Here is a 16,402-nt window from a genome sequence, read left to right as displayed (position 1 = left end):
AAGTTCGATTATTTCAGTTTCGTGTAATTTTCTGCTCTGGGCTCTTAGGGCCGCTGTTGGCCAACAAGTTTCGTTTTAGTTCAGATGTGAAGCATTTTCTCCGTTGCACAGACGCACAAAGCACAGCAGCACAGATAGGGAAGGATGACGGACACGGGAACAACGTCTCTCGGATATTTTTGTGGGCGTTTGGAATATTGCCTTTTATTTTGTTTAAGCATTAACCCTTTTTAAATGAGCTGTGAGATAACGGACGAACGCTTTATTTGACCTTCTTTTGGATATATCCAGGAAAACAATGGCGCAGCAAGTACTGTTCCTCGTCTCGGTCATCTCCGTTTGTTCGGTGCTCGGGCAGATCAGCTACACCATTCCTGAGGAAATGGCGAAAGGATCTTTAGTGGGAAATATAGCACGGGATCTAGGTTTAGATGTCAAACGACTCGCATCAGGTAAAGCTCGTGTTTATTCCGGTGATAGCACAGTTTACATCGAACTAAATAAAGAACGGGGAGTCCTCCTTATCAAAGACAAAATAGACAGAGAGGCGCTGTGCAGACAGACGACGCCTTGTTCTTTACATTTCCAAATAATACTAGAAGACCCAATGGAATTTTACTCCGTATCTATCGAGATCACAGACATTAACGATAATGCCCCGACCTTTGAAAAAGCCGAAATGAAATTCAAAATTAGTGAATCTGCAGGGGTTGGATCGAAATTCTTTTTAGAAAGAGCTATGGATTTAGACGTTGGCAACAACGATCTGCAGAATTACATCCTAAAGCCTTCTGATAACTTCGCTCTTAAAATGCATAACCAAGCAGATGGATCGAAAAATGTCGAGATGGTTTTGCAGAAAGCTCTCGATAGGGAAATACAGGAGCATATGTCTCTCGTTTTAACGGCTGTGGACGGTGGACAGCCACAAATGTCCGGAACAATGCAGATTCTCATCACTGTCCTAGATGCTAATGATAATGCTCCTGTCTTTACGCAGTCGATATATAAAGCTACTGTGATGGAGAATTCTCCAAAAGGCACCGTAGTGACCACGGTCAGTGCTTCTGATGCAGATCACGGTTTAAATGGAAAAGTAATATATTCAATCACGAACACAATGGATGATGTAAGACGTGTGTTTGAAGTGAATGAAGAAAGTGGCGAGGTTAGTTTGGTGGGAAATATTGACTTTGAGATTGCCCAAACCTTTCAAGTTAATTTACTTGCAAGTGATGAGGGGGGACTAACTGACACTTGTAAATTAATAGTTGATTTAACTGATATGAATGACAATACACCAGTTATTAATATAATGTCTAAATCCAACATTATATCAGAAAATGCCAAATCAGACACTGTTGTGACAATGATTAACATTCAGGATCAAGATTCGGGTGACAATGGAAAGGTCAAATGTGCCATTAATCAAAACATGCCATTCATTTTGAAGGCAACATCAAATAATTTCTTCAGTTTAGTAACTGACAATGATTTAGACCGAGAGAGAGAATCTGCGTATAACATCAGTGTGACGTGTTCTGATCAGGGAGTACCTTCCCTCACCAGCAGCGTTACTGTCAATCTACAGATCTTAGATGTAAACGATAACGTCCCTGCTTTTGAAAAACCTTCTTATGAGGCATATCTTATAGAGAACAATACACCAGGTATCTCTATATTCACAGTAAAAGCTAGAGACGCTGACTGGAACCAGAACGCACATGTGTCTTACATACTGGAGGATTCCTCTTTAAATGGCGTGCCCGTCTCCTCCTATGTGTCTGTTAGTGCTGACAGTGGAGTTATACATGCAGTCCGCTCTTTTGACTACGAGCAGATTAAAGATTTTCAGTTCCATGTTAAAACTCAAGATGGAGGCTCTCCTCCCCTCAGTAGTAATGTGAGTGTGAAAATACTGATCCAGGACCAGAACGACAACGGCCCTCAGGTTCTGTATCCAGTCCAGACTGGTGGTTCTCTGGTGGCTGAAATGGTGCCTCGTTCAGTAGATGTGGGCTATCTGGTCACTAAAGTGGTGGCTGTTGATGTGGACTCTGGACAGAACGCCTGGCTCTCCTATAAACTACAGAAAGCCACAGACAGGGCGCTGTTTGAAGTGGGCTTACAGAATGGAGAAATAAGAACTATCCGCCAAGTCACTGATAAAGATGCTGTGAAACAAAGACTGACTGTTATAGTGGAGGACAACGGACAGCCCTCTCGTTCAGCTACAGTCATTGTTAACGTGGCGGTGGCGGACAGCTTCCCTGAAGTGCTCTCGGAGTTCACTGACTTTACACACGACAAGGAGTACAATGACAACCTGACTTTTTACTTGGTCTTGGCTTTGGCTGTGGTTTCCTTTCTCTTCATCACGTGTTTAGTGGTGATCATATCAGTGAAAATCTACAGATGGAGACAGTCTCGTATCCTGTATCATTCCAGTCTCCCGGTGATCCCATATTATCCACCACGGTATTCAGACACTTTGGGGACAGGGACTCTCCAGCACGTGTACAATTACGAGGTGTGCAGGACCACTGACTCCAGGAAGAGTGACTGTAAGTTCGGCAACGCTGGTAGTCAGAACGTTCTGATAATGGACCCCAGTTCTACAGGGACCATGCAGCGAATACAGAGTGAAAAGAGCATCTTGGATGAACCAGACTCTCCACTTGAGGTTAGAAATTAACCAATTATCATCTAATTCTTCCCCTGATCATAATCTGTTCAATTAATAATTATGTTAATAATAATGTTTTCTGAAAAATTTATCTAACTAACCCGACAGATGTCCCGACAGTACATTGGACACGTATCACTTGTCATTTGAAGATAGATGTTTTTAAGGGTTTGGTTGACAAAGAAACAATTCAGCCTTACACTCAAATATGTGCCTTATACTACCACTGTTTTTGTTCCCTTCTTCACTCAAAACAAAAACATTTTAAGGTGTGTTTAACATTTGCGTAAGTGAGTGAGAGAGAGACGTGTGTGACGCTTGTATACAAAGTGGATCATCGGCTATCCTCTTTATTTATATATTCTGGTTTCAATAAAAATGTGAAAACATATTTTAACCAGTGTTAAACATTGTCGTATTAAGGTATAATATTTTTCAAAAGCTGTATTTTTTATTGCTTTTACTTTGTAGTTCTACGTATTGAACAGAAAGGGCCGCTATTGGCCAGTGTGTGGCCGGTTCTATGAAGGCCAGCTACGGTTACTCCCCTCTTGTGATATTATAAATTACGAAGCCTAGCGTTGAGATCTGCAGACAATACATTGACGGAAGTATCCAGCTCATGTTTTACACCACAAGGATTCCGGAATGTAATTTTGTTTTTTCTTGAAGTCGCTCTTCTGACTTGCACTTTGGGACCTTTACCATTTGGAACATCATTTTTGTTCGAATGGATCTGAAAGAACAGGAGGTTAAAACAATGCAGGGGCAAGTGGGCCTACTCTTCTTCATCGCGTTGCTTTCATTCGGTACTGCGGACGGGCAAGTCAGTTACTCTATTCCTGAGGAAATGAAAGTAGGCTCTCTGGTTGGAAATGTAGCTCAAGATATAGGGTTGGAATTAAAAAGGCTGGTAAATGGGAAAGCACGCATTCATTCGACGGGCGGCGTAGCATACATTGAGCTGAATAAAGAAAGAGGAGCGCTCGTCATCAGAGACAGAATAGACCGAGAGGCGCTCTGTGGCGAGACGACGTGCGCATTACATTTTCAACTGATATTAGAGAATCCGATGGAGTTGTTTCGTATAGCTGTGGAAATCGTAGACATTAACGACAACGCTCCCAGCTTTGCATCAAACGAGAAACATTTTGAAATCAGTGAGTCTGCAATCGTGGGATCTAAATTTGTTTTGGATGAAGCCATTGATGCGGACATTGGTTTGAATGGCCTTCAAAGTTACTCTATTACACCGACCGATAATTTTGTATTAAAATTAGAAAAACAAATCGATGGAAGTCAAAATGTAGAAATGATTTTACAGAAGCCACTAGATCGGGAGAATATTGAGCAGATATCGCTGCTGTTGTCTGCCTCAGACGGAGGAGATCCACAACTGTCAGGGACAATGCAGATATATGTCACTGTGTTGGATGCGAATGATAATTCTCCACATTTCACTAAGCCGGTGTACAAGGCGACCTTAACGGAGAATTCACCGAAAGGAACAAGTGTAATGAGAGTTAGCGCATCTGACAAAGACAAAGACTCTAACGGAGAAATATCATATGCAATAACCAATAGCAGGCGTCGCCTTTCAGACCTATTTCACATTGATAAAACGAGCGGAGAGGTAACTCTTGTCGGTAATATAGACTACGAAAAGAATAAACACTATCAGGTAGATATACAAGCAATAGACAAAGGCGGTCTGTCCGATTCCAGCAAGATCATAGTTGACGTCATCGACGTGAACGACAACAGACCTCTGATAAACGTTCTCTCTAAATCAGAAAATATAATAGAGGACTCTCCTCCAGACACGGTGATCGCCATGCTGAGCGTCAGTGATCCGGATTCTGCAGAGAATGGTGAGGTTGAGTGCAGTATGATCAGTAGCATCCCGTTTAAAATACAGTCTACATCAAATGGATTTTATAGTCTAGTTACGGACGTTGCGTTAGACCGGGAGGTCGCCTCTTATTATAATGTCAGTGTCACGTGTTCGGATAAGGGCGTGCCCTCGCTCTCCAGCAGTATCTCTCTCGCACTTCAGATTACGGACGTGAATGATAACCAGCCCCTGTTTGAGAAGACCTCATATGAAGGAAATGTTGTAGAAAACAACCCGCCGGGTACTTCAGTATTGATGATTAAAGCCATTGATGCGGACTGGAACCAAAATGCCCGCGTGTCTTACATACTGGAAGACTCCTCTATTAACGGTGTGCCCGTCTCCTCTTATGTGTCTGTTAGTGCTGACAGTGGAGTTATACATGCAGTCCGATCTTTTGACTTTGAGCAGATTAAAGACTTTCATATTCATGTTAAAGCTCAAGATGGAGGCTCTCCTCCCCTCAGTAGTAATGTGAGTGTGAAAATACTGATCCAGGACCAGAACGACAACGCCCCTCAGGTTCTGTATCCAGTCCAGACTGGTGGTTCTCTGGTGGCTGAAATGGTGCCTCGTTCAGCAGATGTGGGCTATCTGGTCACTAAAGTGGTGGCTGTTGATGTGGACTCTGGACAGAATGCCTGGCTCTCCTATAAACTACAGAAAGCCACAGACAGGGCGCTGTTTGAAGTGGGCTTACAGAATGGAGAAATAAGAACTATCCGCCAAGTCACTGATAAAGATGCTGTGAAACAAAGACTGACTGTTATAGTGGAGGACAACGGACAGCCCTCTCGTTCAGCTACAGTCATTGTTAACGTGGCGGTGGCGGACAGCTTCCCTGAAGTGCTCTCGGAGTTCACTGACTTTACACACGACAAGGAGTACAATGACAACCTGACTTTTTACTTGGTCTTGGCGTTGGCTGTAGTTTCCTTTCTCTTCATCACGTGTTTAGTGGTGATCATATCAGTGAAAATCTACAGATGGAGACAGTCTCGTATCCTGTATCATTCCAGTCTCCCGGTGATCCCATATTATCCACCACGGTACTCAGACACTTTGGGGACAGGGACTCTCCAGCACGTGTACAATTACGAGGTGTGCAGGACCACTGACTCCAGGAAGAGTGACTGTAAGGTCGGCAACACTGGTAGTCAGAACGTTCTGATAATGGACCCCAGTTCTACAGGGACCATGCAGAGAATACAGAGTGAAAAGAGCATCCTGGATGAACCAGACTCTCCATTGGAGGTTAGAAATTAACCAATTATCAAGTCATTCTTCCCCTGATAATGTTCTGAACAAAGAAATGTTGTTGATGTTTACTTAAAAATGGCTACAACTAACCAGCGTCCCTACAGTACATTGGACACATACCACTTGCCATTTGAAGATAAATGATTTAATGGATTTGGTTGACAGAGAAAGAATTCATCTTTGCACTCAAATATGCAATTCAAGTGCCTTTTCCGAACACTGCTTGCGTTCCCTTCTTTACACAAAACAAAAAAAAAACTTTTTAGGTGGGTTTAACATATCATAAGTGAGTATCTGCAATCGGTGTGTGAATGAATGGGTGAATGTCAGGCAATATTGTAAAGCGCTTTGGGGGGCCACTGGCCACAAAAAGGTACATAAATGCACCATAAATTTACCATTTACCATTCATCTGTGTGTGTGTGTGTGTGTGTGTGTGTGTGTGTGTGTGTGTGTGTGTGTGTGTGTGTGTGTGTGTGTGTGTGTGTGTGTGTGTGTGTGTGTGTGTGTGTGTGTGTGTGTGTGTGTGTGTGTGTGTGTGTGTGTGCGTGTGTGTGTGTGTGTGTGTGTGTGTTGCCAATTGTTCATTAGCTCTCCTCTTTATTTATGTAATCTGTGTTTCATATTTATTTTCTACAACCATTTATAAGTTTTACAACCAGAAATAAGTGTTAAACGATTTAGAATTACTATTTTCCGGAAACTATATTTTTTTATATCTTAGATTTTGTAGTTCTACTGAGTGAACAGGCAGGGCCGCTATTGGCCAGTGTGTGGCCGGTTCTATGAAGACCAGCTCCGGTAACTCCCCTCTTGTGATATTATAAAATACGAAGCCTCGCGTTGAGATCTGCAGAAAATACTTCGACGGATGTACCAAGCTCAGGTTTTACACCACTAGGATTGCGGAATGTAACTTATTTTTTTCTTGAAGTCCCTTTTCTGACTTCCACTTTAGGACCTTTACCATTTGGAGTATAATTTGTTCGAATGGATCTGAAAGAACTGCCAGACAAAACAATGCGGGGGCAAGTGGGCCTTCTGTGCTTCATCGCGGTGCTTTCATTCGCTACTGCGTCCGGGCAAGTCAGTTATTCTATTCCGGAGGAAATGAAAGTAGGCTCTCTTGTTGGAAATGTAGCTCAAGATATAGGGCTGGAATTAAAAAGGCTGTTATCTGGGAAGGCACGGATTCATTCGGCGGACGGCGTAGCGTACATTGAGCTGCATAAAGAAAGAGGAGCGCTCGTCATCAGAGACAGAATAGACCGAGAGGCGCTCTGTGGCGAGACGACGCCGTGCGCATTACATTTTCAACTGATATTAGAGAATCCGATGGAGTTGTTTCCTATAGCAGTGGAAATTGTAGACATTAACGACAACGCTCCCAGCTTTGCATCAAACGAGAAACAATTTGAAATCAGTGAGTCTGCAGTCGTTGGGTCTAAATTTGTGCTGGACAAAGCAATTGATGCGGACATTGGTTTAAATGGCCTTCAAAGTTACTCTATTACCCCGAAAGATCATTTTGTTTTAAAATTTGAAAAACAAATCGATGGAAGTAAAAAGGTAGAAATGATTTTACAGAAGCCACTAGATCGGGAGAATAGCGAGCAGATATCGCTGCTGTTGTCTGCCTTCGACGGAGGAGAGCCACAACTGTCAGGGACAATGCAGATACACGTCACTGTGTTAGACGCAAATGATAATTCTCCACATTTCACAAAGCCAGTGTACAAGGCGACCTTAACGGAGAATTCACCGAAAGGAACAAGTGTAATGACAGTAAGCGCATCTGACAAAGACAAAGGCTCTAACGGAGAAATGTCCTATTCAATATCTAATAGTAAGCATCGATTTTCGGAGATATTTCTAATTGACAAGACAAGCGGGGAGGTGACGCTAGTCGGTAACATAGACTACGAAAAGAATAAACACTACCAGGTAGATATAGAGGCAATAGACAAAGGCGGTCTGTCCGATTCCAGCAAGATCATAGTTGACGTCATCGACGTGAACGACAACAGGCCTCTGATAAACGTTCTCTCTAAATCCGACACTATAATAGAGGACTCTCCTCCAAACACCGTGATCGCCATGCTGAGCGTCAGTGATCCGGATTCTGCAGAGAATGGTGAGGTTGAGTGCAGTATGATCAATAGCATCCCGTTTAAAATACAGTCTACATTAAATGGGTTTTATAGTCTAGTTACGGACGTTGCGTTGGACCGGGAGGTCGCCTCTTATTATAACGTGAGTGTCACGTGTTCGGATAAGGGCGTTCCTTCGCTCTCCAGCAGTATCTCTCTCGCACTTCAGATTACAGACGTGAATGATAACCAGCCCCTGTTTGAGAATACCTCATATGAGGCAAATGTTGCAGAAAACAACCAGCCGGGTACTTCAGTATTGATGATTAAAGCCATTGATGCGGACTGGAACCAAAATGCCCGCGTGTCTTACATACTGGAGGACTCCTCTATTAACGGTGTGCCCGTCTCCTCTTACGTTTCTGTTAGTGCAGACAGTGGAGTTATACATGCAGTCCGCTCTTTTGACTACGAGCAGATTAAAGACTTTCAGTTTTGTGTTAAAGCTCAAGATGGAGGCTCTCCTCCCCTCAGTAGTAATGTGGGTGTGAAAATACTGATCCAGGACCAGAACGACAACGCCCCTCAGGTTCTGTATCCAGTCCAGACTGGTGGTTCTCTGGTGGCTGAAATGGTGCCTCGTTCAGCAGATGTGGGCTATCTGGTCACTAAAGTGGTGGCTGTTGATGTGGACTCTGGACAGAATGCCTGGCTCTCCTATAAACTACAGAAAGCAACAGACAGGGCGCTGTTTGAAGTGGGCTTACAGAATGGAGAAATAAGAACTATCCGCCAAGTCACTGATAAAGATGCTGTGAAACAAAGACTGACTGTTATAGTGGAGGACAACGGACAGCCCTCTCGTTCAGCTACAGTCATTGTTAACGTGGCGGTGGCGGACAGCTTCCCTGAAGTGCTCTCGGAGTTCAATGACTTTACACACGACAAGGAGTACAATGACAACCTGACTTTTTACTTGGTCTTGGCTTTGGCTGTGGTTTCCTTTCTCTTCATCACGTGTTTAGTGGTGATCATATCAGTGAAAATCTACAGATGGAGACAGTCTCGTATCCTGTATCATTCCAGTCTCCCGGTGATCCCATATTATCCACCACGGTACTCAGACACTTTGGGGACAGGGACTCTCCAGCACGTGTACAATTACGAGGTGTGCAGGACCACTGACTCCAGGAAGAGTGACTGTAAGGTCGGCAACGCTGGTAGTCAGAACGTTCTGATAATTGACCCCAGTTCTACAGGGACCATGCAGCGAATACAGAGTGAAAAGAGCATCCTGGATGAGCCGGACTCTCCACTGGAGGTTAGAAAAGTATAATTTTGAATTTTGTATTCTTCTTGTTTTTTCTCAAATAACGTTTCTTGAACATTTTTACCAAGTATAAGTAATTCAAGCCACAAACTCCACAAGACAGTCCCTCAAGTGGAATCCCCAAGGGAAAAGAAAGAGAGGTTGGCCGCGAAACACCTGGCGTAGAGACTTGGAGGCAGATGCCAAGAAAATGGGCTACACTTGGGGACAGCTTGAGATGTTGGCCCAGGACCGGGATCAGGGATGCATGGAGAACTCTTGTTTGCGGCCTAAGCCGCAGAAGGGGTAGTAGGCGATGATGATGATAAGTAATTCAGTCTTGTGTGTTTTGATGATGCTGACTTTTGAGGTTTCTTCAACTTCTTGGATAGATATATGTGTTGAATTTCTATGAAACTGACAGATAGCTTTGTGAATTTTACATTCTTAACCATAGATGCATTTTACAATTTGCTGCAATGACCGGGTTTTTTAGTTGACAGATGAGGCAAAATCTAACTTTGCTATCAACACAATGAACATTTATTGCAGTTTCATGCTGTTTTACTGAGCTCAGTACACTGCAAATACATTTTCGATATCAATATCCCCCACTGACTGTTAAATGCTTTGCATGTTAATGGTTAAGTTGTTCAATAAGTCTTCTACATTACTGAATTTACTGTCCAATCAATTGTATCACCAAATCAACATTCCAGAAAAGGCCACTTAAAACCCCTTTCAAAATCGGCTCTTTTGTTAGCTTCAGGTGCGTGGAACATTGCTGCATTTCAGGGAAACTGCATTTCAGCACCATGGACAGTGGAAGCTAGGAGTCTTCACACTGGCGTACCCATTCCCCTACTCAGACTCTTTATGTCATCATCATTCTACATGTAGCTCAATTTATCTTTAACGTCGACATTTAACAAATAGTTAAGTAATCTGTGGTTTGTTTCTGCTTGATTATTTTAAGAATTTAAAAAGATAATGTATTTCAATGATGGTGTCCATAACCTTTTGTTTTGAGCCACTAACAGTTTGTGTCTACACAAATGTTGGTAAGATTCATTAATGATGTAGTTTCTCTTGCTGAGCTCAACGGGCCGCTGTTGGCCTGTTTGTTGTAGTGAATGAACAATTCGAAGCAGAAATACCCCGTGTAAGCCTGTCCTTATAGCAGAAAGACGTCGTATGCTCTTTCCACGATACCGCATTCTCTACGCACGGACATATGAAGTAGGGATAATTTCTACTGGACCGTTTAACTATTTTTCCTTTTGGGTTGCCTTTTGATTCAAAACCAATGGGATTTTAACCGGAATCGAGGACGACGTTCACGTTGGAGATACAGAAATGTCGGATAGAACAATGAGAGTGCCAGGAGGCCTACTGCTGTTCATCTCCGTCCTCTCTTTCTGTTCGGTTTCTGGTCAGGTCAGTTACTCGATTCCTGAAGAAATGGCGAAAGGCTCACTAGTCGGGAATATCGCTCAGGATTTAGGAATAGACATAAAGAGACTCAAATCTGGCAATGCCCGCATCTATACAGGAGACAGCGCCGAATATATCGAGTTAAATAAAGAAAGGGGAGTACTCGTTATCAAGGAAAAAATAGACAGAGAGGCGCTTTGTGAACAGACTGCCCCGTGTGCTTTACATTTTCAGATTACTCTAGAAAACCCAATGGAATTATTCCCAATTATTGTTGAGATTACAGATATTAATGACAACGCTCCTATATTTCCGACGCAGGAAAAACAATTTGAAATCAGCGAATCAGCGGTGGTTGGTTCTAAATTCATGTTAGAAAAAGCAATCGACCTAGATATAGGACGTAATGGTCTTCAAAGCTATACATTGAAGCCTAGTGACAATTTTGTTCTTAAATTACATGGTCAAGTCGATGGAAGTAAGAAGGTAGAAATGATTTTACAAAAATCTCTTGACCGAGAGAGACAGGAGGCGATCTCTTTGATTTTAACGGCTGTAGACGGTGGGGAGCCACAAATGTCTGGGACAATGCAGATTTATATCACCGTCCTGGATGCCAATGACAACGCTCCGGTTTTTACTCATTCCGTTTACAAGGCAAACCTCAAAGAAAATTCTGTTAAAGGAACCCTTGTAACGAAAGTGAGTGCATCTGATGCAGACAAAGATACCAATGGGGAGGTAACGTACGTCATCGGAAATAGAATGGATAATGTGGCGAAGCTTTTTAAAATGTCGAAAGAGGGTGACATTATCTTGGATGGGCCCATCGATTATGAAAAGGCTAAACATTACCAGATTGATATAGAGGCAATTGATCGAGGAGGTTTGTCAGATTCAAGTAAAGTGATTGTGGATATAACTGACATAAACGACAATCACCCGATCATTAAAGTAATTTCTAAATCCCAATCCATACCTGAGGATTCCTCTGCAAACACAGTTATAGCCATGCTGAGTGTACACGATCCTGATTCCGAAAGCAATGGTCGCATTGCATGCTTGATTAATGAAAATATACCGTTTTCAATTAAAAGCACATCTGGCAGTTTCTACAGCCTTATAACAGAAAGCAACTTGGACAGGGAAAAGGCGTCTAATTACAATATCAGTGTTATCTGTTCAGATGAAGGAGTGCCATCGCTTTCTAGCCGCGTAAATCTAACCTTACTTATTTCAGACGTCAATGATAATGCTCCTGTTTTTGATAAAAGTGCCTTTGAGGCGTACATTGTTGAAAACAACACACCAGGTCAATCTATATTCACAATCAAAGCAGAAGACGCAGACTGGAACCAGAACGCCCGTGTCTCTTATATACTACAGGACTCCTCTTTAAATGGCGTGCCCGTCTCCTCTTATGTGTCTGTTAGTGCAGACAGTGGAGTTATACATGCAGTCCGCTCTTTTGACTATGAGCAGATCAAAGATTTTCAGTTTTGTATTAAAGCTCAAGATGGAGGCTCTCCTCCCCTCAGTAGTAATGTGAGTGTGAAAATACTGATCCAGGACCAGAACGACAACGCCCCTCAGGTTCTGTATCCAGTCCAGACTGGTGGTTCTCTGGTGGCTGAAATGGTGCCTCGTTCAGCAGATGTGGGCTATCTGGTCACTAAAGTGGTGGCTGTTGATGTGGACTCTGGACAGAATGCCTGGCTCTCCTATAAACTACAGAAAGCCACAGACAGGGCGCTGTTTGAAGTGGGCTTACAGAATGGAGAAATAAGAACTATCCGCCAAGTCACTGATAAAGATGCTGTGAAACAAAGACTGACTGTTGTAGTGGAGGACAACGGACAGCCCTCTCGTTCAGCTACAGTCATTGTTAACGTGGCGGTGGCGGACAGCTTCCCTGAAGTGCTCTCGGAGTTCACTGACTTTACACACGACAAGGAGTACAATGACAACCTGACTTTTTACTTGGTCTTGGCATTGGCTGTGGTTTCCTTTCTCTTCATCACGTGTTTAGTGGTGATCATATCAGTGAAAATCTACAGATGGAGACAGTCTCGTATCCTGTATCATTCCAGTCTGCCGGTGATCCCATATTATCCACCACGGTACTCAGACACTTTGGGGACAGGGACTCTCCAGCATGTGTACAATTACGAGGTGTGCAGGACCACTGACTCCAGGAAGAGTGACTGTAAGTTCGGCAACACTGGTAGTCAGAACGTTCTGATAATGGACCCCAGTTCTACAGGGACCATGCAGAGAATACAGAGTGAAAAGAGCATCCTGGATGAACCAGACTCTCCACTGGAGGTTAGAAATTAACCAATTATCTACTTATTATTCCCTAAACAATGTTCTGTTCAAATAATTGTTAGCTTTAAACTCAAATATGGCATTCAAGTGCCTTTTCGTACCACTGTTTTTGTTCCCTTCTTTACACAAAACAAAAAGATATTCTTTAGGTTGTATCATTATTTAGTAACTGTGTGTGTGTCGCTTGTTCAAAGCCAATTACTCATTGGCTCTCCTCCTTATTTATATAATCTGTGTTTCATATCCTTTTTTTAAACCCATTTAAAACCAGTGTTAAATGTTTTCCGATATAGGCTTACTATTTTGCAGAAACAAAACAATATTTTTTATTGCTTGGATGTTGTAGTTCTACGTATTGAACAGAAAGGGCCGCTATTGGCCAGTGTGTGGCCGGTTCTATGAAGACCAGTTACGGTAACTCCCCTCTTGTAATATTATAAAATACGAAGCATCGCATTGAGATCTGCAGACAATACTTCGACGAATTGGATGTAATTTCGTTTCTTCTTGAAGTCGCTCTTCTGACTTCCACTTTGGGACCTTTACCATTTGGAGTACATTATTGTTCAAATGGATCTGAAAGAACAGTCAGATAAAACAACGCAAGGGCAAGTGGGCCTACTGTTCTTCATCGCGTTGCTTTCATTCGGTACTGCGGCCGGGCAAGTCAGTTACTCTATTCCTGAGGAAATGAAAGTAGGCTCTCTGGTTGGAAATGTAGCTCAAGATATAGGGTTGGAATTAAAAAGGCTGGTATTCGGGAAAGCACGCATTCATTCTACGGATGGCTTAGCGTACATTGAGCTGAATAAAGAAAGAGGAGCGCTCGTCATCAGAGACAGAATAGACCGAGAGGCGCTCTGTGGCGAGACGACGCCGTGCGCATTACATTTTCAACTGATATTAGAAAATCCGATGGAATTGTTTCGTATAGCTGTGGAAATCATAGACATAAACGACAACACTCCCAGCTTTGCATCAAATGAGAAACGTTTTGAAATCAGTGAGTCTGCAGTCGTTGGATCTAAATTCGTTTTAGTGGAAGCAATTGATTTGGATATTGGTTCAAATGGCCTTCAAAGTTACTCTATTACTCCGACAGATAATTTCGTATTGAAATTAGAAAAACAAATCGATGGAAGTAAAAAGGTAGAAATGATTTTACAGAAGCCATTAGATCGGGAGAATAGCGAGCAGATTTCGCTGCTGTTGTCTGCCTTCGACGGAGGAGATCCACAAATGTCAGGGACAATGCAGATACACGTCACTGTGTTAGACGCAAATGATAATTCTCCACATTTTACAAAGCCGGTGTACAAGGCGACCTTAACGGAGAATTCTCCGAAAGGAACAAGTGTAATGACAGTGAGCGCATCTGACAAAGACAAAGGCTCTAACGGAGAAATATCATTTGCAATAACCAATAGCAAGCGTCGCTTTTCTGAATTATTCAAGATTGATCAAACAAGCGGGGAGGTTACTCTAGTCGGTAACATAGACTACGAGAAGAATAAACACTATCAGGTAGATATAGAAGCAATAGACAAAGGCGGTCTATCCGATTCCAGCAAGATCATAGTTGACGTCATCGACGTGAACGACAACAGACCTCTGATAAACGTTCTCTCTAAATCCGACAATATAATAGAGGACTCTCCTCCAGACACGGTGATCGCCATGCTGAGCGTCAGTGATCCGGATTCTGCAGAGAATGGTGAGGTTGAGTGCAGTATGATCAGTAGCATCCCGTTTAAAATACAGTCTACATTAAATGGGTTTTATAGTCTAGTTACGGACGTTGCGTTGGACCGGGAGGTCGCCTCTTATTATAACGTGAGTATGACGTGTTCGGATAAGGGCGTTCCCTCGCTCTCCAGCAGTATCACTCTCGCACTTCAGATTACAGACGTGAATGATAACCAGCCCCTGTTTGAGAACACCTCATATGAGGCAAATGTTGTAGAAAACAACCCGTCGGGTACTTCAGTATTGATGATTAAAGCCATTGATGCGGACTGGAACCAAAATGCCCGCGTGTCTTACATACTGGAAGACTCCTCTATTAACGGTGTGCCCGTCTCCTCTTATGTGTCTGTTAGTGCTGACAGTGGAGTTATTCATGCAGTCCGCTCTTTTGACTACGAGCAGATTAGAGACTTTCAGTTTTGTGTTAAAGCTCAAGATGGAGGCTCTCCTCCCCTTAGTAGTAATGTGAGTGTGAAAATACTGATCCAGGACCAGAACGACAACGCCCCTCAGGTTCTGTATCCAGTCCAGACTGGTGGTTCTCTGGTGGCTGAAATGGTGCCTCGTTCAGCAGATGTGGGCTATCTGGTCACCAAAGTGGTGGCTGTTGATGTGGACTCTGGACAGAATGCCTGGCTCTCCTATAAACTACAGAAAGCCACAGACAGGGCACTGTTTGAAGTGGGCTTACAGAATGGAGAAATAAGAACTATCCGCCAAGTCACTGATAAAGATGCTGTGAAACAAAGACTGACTGTTATAGTGGAGGACAACGGACAGCCCGCTCGTTCAGCTACAGTCATTGTTAACGTGGCGGTGGCAGACAGCTTCCCTGAAGTGCTCTCGGAGTTCACTGACTTTACTCACGACAAGGAGTACAATGACAACCTGACTTTTTACTTGGTCTTGGCTTTGGCTGTGGTTTCCTTTCTCTTCATCACGTGTTTAGTGGTGATCATATCAGTGAAAATCTACAGATGGAGACAGTCTCGTATCCTGTATCATTCCAGTCTCCCGGTGATCCCATATTATCCACCACGGTACTCAGACACTTTGGGGACAGGGACTCTCCAGCACGTGTACAATTACGAGGTGTGCAGGACCACTGACTCCAGGAAGAGTGACTGTAAGGTCGGCAACGCTGGTAGTCAGAACGTTCTGATAATGGACCCCAGTTCTACAGGGACCATGCAGCGAATACAGAGTGAAAAGAGCATCCTGGATGAACCAGACTCTCCACTGGAGGTTAGAAATCACTGACAGAATGTTCTATTTTGTATTAATCGTTTTTTTCCCTCTTCTCTAGCACCATGGACAGCTCCCATGTTGACGTTATGACTCAATAGGCAATTTCGAACTTGCTAACTGGATACTTCATTCAGCTGCAGTACTTTTTAATTACTGAATTCATGCTTCACATTATCTCAAGATATATTTCAGTTATAAACGTATGTCTAAGAATTCAAGTCTACATGGACCATGTGTTTCTCGAATACAATGTTGTCTTAATTGAATTTATGTTAATTATTAGGCCTATGACCTGCGTTAACTACCCCACTTTATTATTTATTTAAATGCATTGTAATTTTGCCGTTTGGACTCTGAGGGCCGCTATAGGCCAGAATGTCCCAGTTAAAGGCCATCTTGCGCAGTAT

General features: G+C 43.0%; 5 protein-coding genes across 22 annotated transcripts in view; all 5 read left to right on the top strand.

Annotated features, from left to right (window-relative positions):
- Positions 1-16,402, top strand: part of LOC132465763 (protocadherin gamma-C5-like) — a 284,228-nt gene that overhangs the window by 172,938 nt on the left and 94,888 nt on the right. The window contains exon 1 of one of the 18 annotated variants that reach the window (XM_060062556.1): positions 6,404-9,251. The exons of 16 other annotated variants lie outside the window; for them this stretch is intronic. In XM_060062556.1, coding sequence (XP_059918539.1) covers positions 6,831-9,251 — 2,421 coding nt within the window. In that variant the 5' untranslated portion in view covers positions 6,404-6,830. Of the gene's footprint in view, positions 1-6,403; positions 9,252-16,402 lie in introns of those variants that run through there. One more of the 18 variants, XM_060062530.1, reaches the window with a different exon arrangement.
- LOC132465806 (protocadherin gamma-A2-like) lies at positions 287-2,696 on the top strand. Its single transcript, XM_060062610.1, has one exon. It carries the CDS (start codon positions 299-301, stop codon positions 2,693-2,695), a length of 2,397 nt encoding a protein of 798 aa, XP_059918593.1. The 5' UTR covers positions 287-298; the 3' UTR covers position 2,696.
- Positions 3,416-6,213, top strand: LOC132465790 (protocadherin gamma-A11-like). The gene has a single exon (XM_060062596.1). It carries the CDS (start codon positions 3,417-3,419, stop codon positions 5,844-5,846), a length of 2,430 nt encoding a protein of 809 aa, XP_059918579.1. The 5' UTR covers position 3,416; the 3' UTR covers positions 5,847-6,213.
- Positions 9,584-13,022, top strand: LOC132465798 (protocadherin gamma-A1-like). Its single transcript, XM_060062603.1, has one exon. The coding sequence runs from the start codon at positions 10,596-10,598 to the stop codon at positions 13,008-13,010; it is 2,415 nt and encodes an 804-aa protein (XP_059918586.1). The 5' UTR covers positions 9,584-10,595; the 3' UTR covers positions 13,011-13,022.
- LOC132465788 (protocadherin gamma-A6-like) lies at positions 13,569-16,401 on the top strand. The gene has a single exon (XM_060062594.1). It carries the CDS (start codon positions 13,572-13,574, stop codon positions 16,005-16,007), a length of 2,436 nt encoding a protein of 811 aa, XP_059918577.1. The 5' UTR covers positions 13,569-13,571; the 3' UTR covers positions 16,008-16,401.

The sequence above is a fragment of the Gadus macrocephalus genome, chromosome 10 (genome assembly GCF_031168955.1).
Source record: "Gadus macrocephalus chromosome 10, ASM3116895v1".
NCBI lineage: Eukaryota > Metazoa > Chordata > Actinopteri > Gadiformes > Gadidae > Gadus > Gadus macrocephalus.
The sequence above is the reverse complement of the archived record's forward strand: the minus strand, read 5'-3'. Positions and strand labels throughout refer to the sequence as shown.

Excerpts from the sequence above, each read along its gene's own strand:
- LOC132465806 (XM_060062610.1), top strand. The coding sequence starts at position 299 with ATGGCGCAGCAAGTACTGTTCCTCGTCTCGGTCATCTCCGTTTGTTCG.
- LOC132465798 (XM_060062603.1), top strand. The coding sequence starts at position 10,596 with ATGTCGGATAGAACAATGAGAGTGCCAGGAGGCCTACTGCTGTTCATC.
- LOC132465790 (XM_060062596.1), top strand. The coding sequence starts at position 3,417 with ATGGATCTGAAAGAACAGGAGGTTAAAACAATGCAGGGGCAAGTGGGC.
- LOC132465788 (XM_060062594.1), top strand. The coding sequence starts at position 13,572 with ATGGATCTGAAAGAACAGTCAGATAAAACAACGCAAGGGCAAGTGGGC.